Source organism: Punica granatum, chromosome 1 (genome assembly GCF_007655135.1).
Source record: "Punica granatum isolate Tunisia-2019 chromosome 1, ASM765513v2, whole genome shotgun sequence".
NCBI lineage: Eukaryota > Viridiplantae > Streptophyta > Magnoliopsida > Myrtales > Lythraceae > Punica > Punica granatum.
In genome coordinates this window covers 49,011,414-49,020,953 of record NC_045127.1, presented here as the reverse complement: position 1 = coordinate 49,020,953, position 9,540 = coordinate 49,011,414, and the positions used below count along the sequence as shown (strand labels likewise).

At 41.4% G+C, this 9,540-nt stretch overlaps 2 protein-coding genes across 2 annotated transcripts; both read left to right on the top strand.

Annotated features, from left to right (window-relative positions):
* The first annotated feature begins 82 nt into the window (after positions 1-82).
* LOC116196238 lies at positions 83-2,286 on the top strand. Its single transcript, XM_031525870.1, has 2 exons — positions 83-614; positions 764-2,286. Exon 2 carries the CDS (start codon positions 800-802, stop codon positions 2,117-2,119), a length of 1,320 nt encoding a protein of 439 aa, XP_031381730.1. The 5' UTR covers positions 83-614; positions 764-799; the 3' UTR covers positions 2,120-2,286.
* Positions 2,287-3,756: 1,470 nt separating this feature from the next.
* LOC116188104 (signal peptide peptidase-like 2) lies at positions 3,757-8,611 on the top strand. Its single transcript, XM_031517255.1, has 14 exons — positions 3,757-4,087; positions 4,527-4,685; positions 4,770-4,881; positions 4,989-5,108; positions 5,505-5,656; positions 5,754-5,936; positions 6,045-6,079; positions 6,570-6,726; positions 6,843-6,896; positions 7,117-7,209; positions 7,482-7,624; positions 7,859-7,929; positions 8,034-8,117; positions 8,232-8,611. Exons 1-14 carry the CDS (start codon positions 3,941-3,943, stop codon positions 8,360-8,362), a joined length of 1,641 nt encoding a protein of 546 aa, XP_031373115.1. The 5' UTR covers positions 3,757-3,940; the 3' UTR covers positions 8,363-8,611.
* The last annotated feature ends 929 nt before the right edge of the window (positions 8,612-9,540 follow it).

The window sequence follows — 9,540 nt, the reverse complement described above, 5'->3', positions numbered from 1 at the left end:
AGAAAACAGACCTTTGTTGCTTCAAAATTATGGAAGATTCTACCATACCATCGTGATCATGTAAGAACCATTTAGCAAGAGACTGAGTCCCTACGGTTCTGAGATTCTAATGGACTATCCTATCCTAGAATCGTGAAATTTTCTGTCTAGCAAGGACCAGGCCGTCCCGATGGTGCCGTGCCCCTAACGTACCTTGCAATTATTATCCTATATATGTTTCCTTAAACCAGCCATTGGCTTCCGTGGTTCTGGTTGTACGAGGTGAGCATTGCCCCACATCATAGGGAGATCATTTAATCGAATGTGCAGCTGGATTTTCTCGAGAATCACGCAGAAGAGGAAACAAATTGGAGATTATGAAGAAAGAAGCATGCATGGAAAATTGATTCTATATATAAAATCTGCAGACACCCAACTTATCATCATGGTATGAATGATAACACCTGGAAGATTAAATGGGTTTGATTTTCTTCCTTTCCAGAGAGGCCAGAGGGGTTTAAAATGATGGGGAAGTATCAAAGAGCTTCCCTTCCTCTAACACCCAGAGACACAGTGAGGAGTTGAGGGGTCTGCATGTTTCAGTATAATATCCTCAGTTCATCCTCTGATCAATGGTAAGCTCTGTACCTTAATCCCATATGACGTGAACTATGTCGGGCTTTCTCGTGTTTGTTTTTCGATTTCGTGTTTCCGGGGTGATGAGGTTTCTTGTTTCTTGAACGATGAATGATTGGCTGATGTTAAGAGTATTTGGGGATTGCAGTCAGGTGAGGATTGTCTGACGTTTTAGTCGCCCACAATGACGCTCTCTGAGGACACTGAGTCTGCGGCTTTCTGGCAGTTCCTTAATCCGCCAACCCGGGATATGATGGCGTTCCCGGGGTTTAGTTTGCTCTGTAACCCGGAATTTCATCAGAGGTGGGACTTTCGGAACCAGGAGGTTGATTCTTCGAGTGATGATGCCAAGTCGGATTCGGGTGCCGAACCGACTCTGAAGAAGCATAAACTGGTTCCGGGTTTAGTCCCTCCCGAAAATAATGAATCGGCTCATTCTCCTGAACGCCGGGAGGGAACAGCCAATCCTGAGGGAGGATTTGGACTTATAACTCCGAATACTAAGGAGGCAAGTCGAAGGCGTAGGAAGGAAAAGTTAGTGAAGGAGGAGAAGGTGATCAAGAGAAGCGGGGTCAATCGAGAATGGAGAAAGAGAAAACATATAGTTTATGATACTGGCTTGATGGATGATCTCCAGAAGTTCCGGGAATCTTTAGTAGAGGAGCTCCGGGTCGAAAGAGAGAACTTGGTCGGGTGGATGAAGGATGAAATGACCGAAAAGGCGGGAAATTGTAGTGGTTCCCTACGGGCAGAGAAGAAAAAAGAAGAAGAAGCTAATCGCGTGGACAAGAACCTATCCTCAGAGAACCGAAGTTATGAGCGTAAGGAGAAATATGCTGGAGATACCGCGAAAAGCAAAGGCAGGCCTTCAGGGAGATCATCTAGAAGAAAGAAGAAGGGTGACACTGCCAGCTGCTCACAAGCCCTTGCAAGCGAGAAACGTGAACTATCGGAAACCGTAGACAAGTCGAAATTTTTGTTCCTTCCTCCGGACCATAGCCCGCAACTCCAGCAAAATAGCCTTAGTGCTGGTCACAAAATTCCGGTCTCGACGGTGGCAGTGACCGAGAATGACAGGGGAGAGAGTTCGGAATTGCTTGGCAATATGAATCATAGCTCATCCCACCAGTCTCCTCAGGTGCCAGCTCCGAACTTCCCGACAGTCCCTGGCGAAGAGAACCACTGGCTTAAGAGCTCTTTAGTCACTCTTCAACCAAGATTACCGGGAAAGAAAGTAGACCCGGATGAGTTCACGGGATACTATCATCTGTTACTGCAAGAAGCTGGGAGATCCAGCAACTCTGCTCTAACTGAACCAAAGAGCAACACTTCTTTACTCCAAACCGTGTTTCCAACCCTGCCCCATCGTGACACGGACCGAGGTTTTAGCAGCACAAACTCTAACCCACTGTCATTGCAAAATCCATTGGGAGAGGAAGACGATGTGCTAGGTCTGCGGATGAACGGAGGGCCATTGCGGTTTCTCGGGTTTGGAAATGTCTAAATATCGCGCAGCCTGCAATTTCCCGACTTATAAAGCAGATTTTTCTCCTTATACGCATGTCTCTCTGTAATAGACAGATAGAAAGTTGATGGAACACCAACGATGATAAAGTTGTGAAAGTGAATGAATTCCAGTAAATTCCATTATGGAATGTTTCTTACCTCGGATTTTATTATTCCATATGCTTATCAGTGTAAGAGGAATAACAATTTGATCAGTTGTCCCTTCAGTCAAAACAGAGAACTCGTGAAGTGTTTTTCGCTTTCGACTTTTCGGAACTCATGCGTTACAACTGTCTCTGTTTTCGTATAGAGAAACGAATGTGAGACCGAAACAATTTGCCTTGTAATACAAACAGATATTGTTTCGAACTTTTTCTTTCCATCTTACGGATTCGACTTCTTGTTAAACTTGGATCGAAGACGAATTAAACAGATAAAATATCTGTTTAATTTTACGTGGATTCTTCGATTAGATTCTCAATTAGCCAGAAAACCCAAACAGAGATTAGACGAGATTCATATGAACATGCTCCGTTTCCCGGGAGTAAGGATAGGATGGGCCTACGTGTTCTGTTCATGAAACAATAATGACTCATGTCATGTGTCGGGCCTGTACTGCGAAGGGATGACCTGCCATTTCACTTCTTGCTTTTCTCTTCTTACTATCATCTTGTTACGAGTTTCGGATATCGGAATCCATCGAATACACGTTCATGCTATCCAATGGGGAGGGTCGATCCCGCAGCCAGGGGCGGATCCAGGATTTTCGTTTAGGGGGGCAAAAATATTGCTTGATATAAGTAGTACATAAATTTTTTTTTCGGGGGGGGGACAAAGTGCAAATTTTATATAAAAAAATTCATAAATTAACATAATTTTGGGGTAAAATTATAAAAAAGCCAAAGTTCAGGGGCTGGTATTACATTGGCTCTGCCCCTGCCCGTAGCGATGGATGGAGCAGCCGACGCTTGATCCAAGAGTGTAAAGACAGGCTTGGAACGATTGGCATTGAACTAAAAACACAAGGCAGAAGCTGAGTCCGGGATTACAAACCCATTTGACCTTCCTACCTTAGCTCTAGCATGCTGTTTCGGAACATTCTATCACATATGGTCGGCCTCGATTGTGCAAGTCGAGGATGGTGTTAGTCGATCTATGAGCTAAGCATGAGCTCACTCGTTCCACGGACCAACACTCCCCGTCTTTTTTTCCGATGCATATTCGCCCTGGGATATATAACGGGTTGCTGCTGTAAGAAGTAAATACTAGACTAGAACTGTAATCGAACATTCACCGAGAACTTCATGGGACCAAAAGCAATGTCCCACACAACTTCAATTGCCTTCAGTTCAGTTACGTACATGCACCGTCCAAAACTCTGTGCTGGGCATCTCGTGACGTCTGAATAAACAAAAGAACGAAACTTTCAACGATATAATTGCCGGTAACAAAATTGACTTCCGTCGGTCGATCCTTAACGTTGTCGAGGAGAACAAGATTCTCCGGCGGACGACACCACTCGTCGGCCTTTGCATGACACTGTTCATGTGAAGCAGCAAACTTCTTTTTCTTTTTTCTTTTTTTCTCCATTTTCTTTCCGGTTTCGTTATTTTAATATTAATATTATTTTTTTATCCATCAAGTCTTGTCACAAGCGAATAGTCGAAGACGACACCACTAGAGTAAAACAAGAACCAAACCAAAACCAAGAATCAAAGATCATCTCTTTCCCATCTCCTCTGTTCTCGCCATCTTGAAACTGTGATGCGGAGGAGGAATTCAGAGAAGGGTCTTTGAGTCATAGCTATCGCAGGTCCCCATGGAGCTCCGTAGGCTGGGCTTGATCCTCCTCTCGGCGGCTCTGATTTCACTGGTGTGTTGTCCTTCCCCCGTCACCGCCGGCGACATCGTCCACGACGATGATGTAGCCCCCAAGAAGCCCGGATGCGAGAACGACTTCGTCCTGGTGAGAAATTTCGCTCCTTTCTCCTGACCCAGTTCGGGTCATCTCTTGCTGATCTATGAGCTGGGCGTGCTCAACTTTTGACTGTTTCAGACATTTCCCGTTTGATGAATGTGTTCTTGGTGGATTGGTAACCGCTGCTTTCAGTCTGATTGGATTGGCTTGTAGCTGACAGTGGATCAGTAAGAACAGTTACCGGAACTTTGAGTTTTTGTAGAGAATAATCAAGTCATATTGGTTTCTAGTTTTGGGGGTTTCAATCTGGGTATGATTCCAGCTGGATATGGAGCATAACAAGTTTAGCATTTGCCACTTCTTGTCCAACATGCTTCTGCATGTATCTTCACAATAGAATTTTGAGTCCAGAAATAGCAATAATGATGGCAGATCTGAGTTTTTGTTGAATCATCTTTGTTAATCTTTTCTGCGTTTATTTTGTAAGGTTAAAGTCCAAACTTGGGTTGATGGCATGGAGAGCAGCGAATTCGTTGGTGTGGGTGCTAGATTCGGAAAACCGATAGTATCAAAGGAGAAAAATGCAAATCAAACTCGCCTTGCTCTTTCTGACCCCCGAGACTGCTGTAGCATGCCAAAGAATAAGGTATGTGTTTCCCAAAAAAACCAAATTCCCAAAGAATTCTGATTTTGTTTGTTGATGCTGATGCATTATGTTTGGTTGTGTTAGCTCACTAATGAGGTAATCATGGTGCCTAGAGGCAATTGTAAGTTCACCATGAAGGCAAATTATGCAGAAGCTGCTGGGGCATCAGCTGTGCTTATTATCAATAATGAGAAAGGTAGAAATTTTTTACCTGTTCTTGTGGTCTGACATGTGCCTCAATGGTTGGGTCTTTGTTGTTAAATTTAGTTTCTCTATTACTAATTTTGGATTACTTCTCTGCAGAACTTTATAAGATGGTTTGTGATCCCGATGAAACCGAGCTTAATATACAGATACCTGCTGTCATGCTTCCACAAGATGCCGGTGCAAGCTTGGAAAAAATGCTAATGAATAGTTCATCAGGTTGAACTCTCTAATACAGTTATATTTTTTCCTTCTGAAGGTTACAACCAATGAGTTTTCTTGAGTTTGCCCATTAAATACTTATTTGCATGAAAAGAAAAATCTTTTCCTTGGTTTCTGTAAGCTTTTGGATTGTCTGTTGTTTCTGATGCAATTTTGTTGTTGAAAGTGGACTGGGAACAAGTTATTTTGATCAAGTGTGCAAATTGCATTCGTTAACTAAATCTCATCTGAAGTAGCCAGACATATTAGTGGCTTAAAGTTGAAAGTGAATAGTTTTGGCTCTCAAATTTAGCATCTGATTTGTCTCTTTACTGCATAAAAGAAATTTAAATACTCCCAATTTTGTCTTCCCCTATTTTATGATAGTTACATAAACCCAATGGCTTTCTGCAGTGTCGGTGCAGCTATACTCTCCTAAGCGACCATTAGTAGACATAGCTGAAGTATTTCTGTGGCTGATGGCTGTGGGAACCATTTTGTGCGCCTCTTATTGGTCTGCATGGACTGCACGGGAGGCTGCTATAGAGCAGGACAAGCTATTAAAGGTTTGATCTCTTGTTAAGCCATTGGAACAGCTTATGTTATTTATGAAGTCTCTCTTCCTCAATAGTAATTTTTATCATAGTTGTCTTGCCTTTATAGGATGCTGCAGATGAAGTTTCAGATGATGTTACGGTGCGCCCGAGCGGTGTGGTTGAGATCAGTGTGACCTCAGCAGTCCTTTTTGTCCTTGTTGCTTCATGCTTCTTGATTATCCTCTATAAACTCATGTCCTCCTGGTTTTTGGACCTTTTGGTTGTCCTTTTCTGCATCGGTGGTGTAGAGGTACATTTTCTGATGCTGTAGTGATGAGGGTTGAGTTATTGCTAATATTTTTCATGTTCACATATGCTTTGATGTGCTCCTGATTCTTTAGGTTTCCTATCTGTACAGGGCTTGCAAACTTGCCTAGTTGCTCTGTTATCAAGGTATATTGAAACTATATGACCCTTTAGCAGTTCTTAGTCTTAGACTGGGTTGGGATGAGAATTGAGAACAGATTCCCTTGCCTAATCATTCTTATAAATTTCGGCTTTGCAAATGAACTTGCTTAGGAGGCTGTTCCAATGCCCGGAACAGGCTCTGGTCTCGCGGTGAGCCAGTCCAGTTTTCCGTTTATCAAATACATCTGCATAAATGATATTTAATTTCACTCTAGAAGAATTTGGTTCGATCTGGAGAACCCCTGGTGGTTCAATTTCTGTTTCAGACGTGCCCATGAATCCCTCTTTTTCCTATTCTAAGAAATACAAGCATGAGGACAAGGAGCTCTACATGCAGCTCACAGTACATTCTGCCATAGACAGCTGTTTTGCTTTTCATAAAGTTATAAGTCGATGAATCTCTTTGTCATCATTGGTCAGATAATTTTTTTCTTCTTTTGAGGATCCTGATTTAATTTTTGCCCCACTTTTATAGATGGTTCAGAGGCACTGCAGAGTCATACGTCAAAGTACCTCTCTTTGGGGCTGTCTCGCACCTGACTTTGGCTGTATCTCCCTTCTGCATAGTATTTGCAGTCATTTGGGCGGTTTACCATAACCACTCCTTTGCGTGGATCGGTCAAGATATACTTGTAAGATGCAATTGACTTGTCAAATCTTCTATCTTGTGTCAAGTTGCAATCATGTATAATGATCTGTAGGCTATCACATGATTTCTAAATGGCTGTTTATTTCTATTTTCATGCAGGGAATTGCTCTGATTATCACAGTCCTTCAAATTGTTCGGATACCGAATCTCAAGGTAATTACTGTTCATTATGTAGCAATCCCAATATTAGTTGCCTAAGTGATGAAGGAAGAGTGCTTTACTGTTGTTGTAATCTGATAATCAGGAGAATGCTTGAAGTTGCAGATATCGATATATAGCTTGCAACTTGCAACTCCTGATGTTTGTGGGATAGACATGTCAGGATTTTTTTTAATCTCTTCTGGAAAGGGTTCCTAATATTTCTTCAAATCAGGTGGGAACGGTTCTTCTCAGTTGCGCTTTCTTTTACGACATCTTCTGGGTGTTTGTCTCCAAGAAAATGTTTCATGAAAGCGTCATGATTGTGGTAAGTTTACCTGATCTCACTCTCCACGCTGCCTTTTAACTACATGTGCGGCTAATTATTCGGAGCTGCAAATTATGAGTACCATAGTAGCAAAAAAGTCGATGGGCATGGCCATGAGCTAGACTCTTTTGTTTGTCCGAAAAATGGACCAGCTGAACCTATCAAACCATCTGGTTGAACCAAGGAATGCGTAACTTTGATTTGCTTGATGTTCAGTCTAGTCTTGAAAACTGTATTAAGAACTCCTACCCTTGTAACCTATTTTGTTACAGGTTGCTCGTGGTGACGGAAGTGGTGAGGAAGGAATCCCAATGCTGCTGAAGATCCCCAGGTTGTTCGATCCATGGGGCGGTTACAGTATCATTGGGTTTGGGGACATCCTTTTACCAGGATTGCTTGTTGCATTCTCTCTAAGGTTTGATTCTTCTGCTGTCTCACTTGGATCAATTTCTCGTTATATCTTCTCCACTTGTAAGCATTTTCGCTTCGTAAGCTTAGGGAGGGGAGGGATTTGGAAGGCAAATGGTCTCCTTATTCCCTCTGCTTCGCTAAACTGTCCCAATCTATGTATTCCACACCAAAACTTCAATCTAGACTTCTCTACTACTAAGGCACGTGAGGCACATTGATGAGCATCTTATTGTTGCAGATATGATTGGCTGGCAAATAAGAACCTCCGAGCTGGTTACTTCCTGTGGGCAATGTTTGCTTATGGATTTGGTAAAGAAATAGGAGATCTCAAATCTCTTTTTCGGCATTCTTTCATGTGCTCCTTCATTTTCTGCCTGAAAAGTATTCATTAATGGCTTCTCGAACTATTACAGGTCTTCTCATCACGTATGTGGCACTGAACTTGATGGATGGGCACGGTCAACCAGCACTGCTATATATTGTCCCGTTCACACTCGGTAATCCTCTTGACACCCCATCTTCAAAATAACAACCATGTTACAATACTGAACAGCTTAATGTCATTGGATCGGATCTTAGATGAAGTGCATCTAATTCGGGAAATTTTGCAGGGACATTCCTTACATTGGGGAGGAAGAGAGGAGATCTCAAGACTCTCTGGACAAAGGGAGAGCCCGACAGACCCTGCCCTCATGTGAGACTACACTCTGTCTCTGCTGGTGAATTCGATGGAGAAAAATGAAAACCTGCTGTTCTCAGGAGGCAAGATTAAGTGTAATGTTGTTGTAGCATTGTTAAAGGATGCAGGGCTAATTAGATGCTTAGCATAACATGATATAGTGTGTGTTATTACAAGCTCAAACCGAGTTTGTCGGGCTTAAAACGGTGCTCCATGTGGTTACCAGAATTGTATTCATACCGTGGATTGATCAATCCGCATACTAATGTGGGCTTATTTAGTCCTGAAGAAGTTTCTTAAGATTACCTTCTAGCAATCTTGTAATCAAGCAAGGGAGCCTATATAACAAGAGGGCTACCTAACTGTGTGGATGGACGGAAAGCCGAGAGGATCGTAAATATGTTTGGTGCGGCTTGTCGAATGAGGTCTGTGCGCAACTCAGATCATACAATTACAGAAAGTTCTCGCTCGGGTTTGGTTTGGCTTCTGTTATATATGGCTTCTTCGTTTTTTAATTGCAGCTTATTTTATTATTATTACTACTACTACTATGACTTTACTTTGCTATATTATATACTACTATAAATTAAAATTCGTCCGCGTGAAGGAAAATGTTAACATTTGTCCCTCTTTTCCTTCTTGCATTTTTTTTTCTTTTTAGTTTGAGGGTAGAGTCTAAAGGGAGATGAATTTCATCGAAGCAGAGAATTACTCAGTTGTCAATTTTCAATTTAATCTCTTAAACACATCAAAATTAAATTCTCGTCAATCATATGTAGAACTTAATTATAATAAAGGATTATAGCTAATAAAATTTGGAAATTTTTATGCCATCAAATATAATAAATGTGCCCCAGGAATTATACATACTTATCATTCAATTTACAATTTCAAAAAAAATAATATTTTTTAAATTTTGAATGATTAATTAATAGCCAATATCGGGTGTTACTGTCTTGATATTGGTTTTGTTTATTTTAAAAAGTAACTCAAAAGTTCCACGGATGAAATAGGGAAATTTTTTTAAAAAATTTGGCGTACAAAAAATTATGTATATAAACAGTTTAATCTTAAAATACAATTTTGATAGTTCTTTAATTATTATTATTATTATTATTTAAGACCCCGCAAAGAAGTGCGGGCTCTTTTTGCTAGTGCAAATTAAAGCTGAATTGAAATAAAATCATACACGGGGATGTTGCTTGGGGATGAATTGAGTATCAAGTGGAATGACTCTTCTT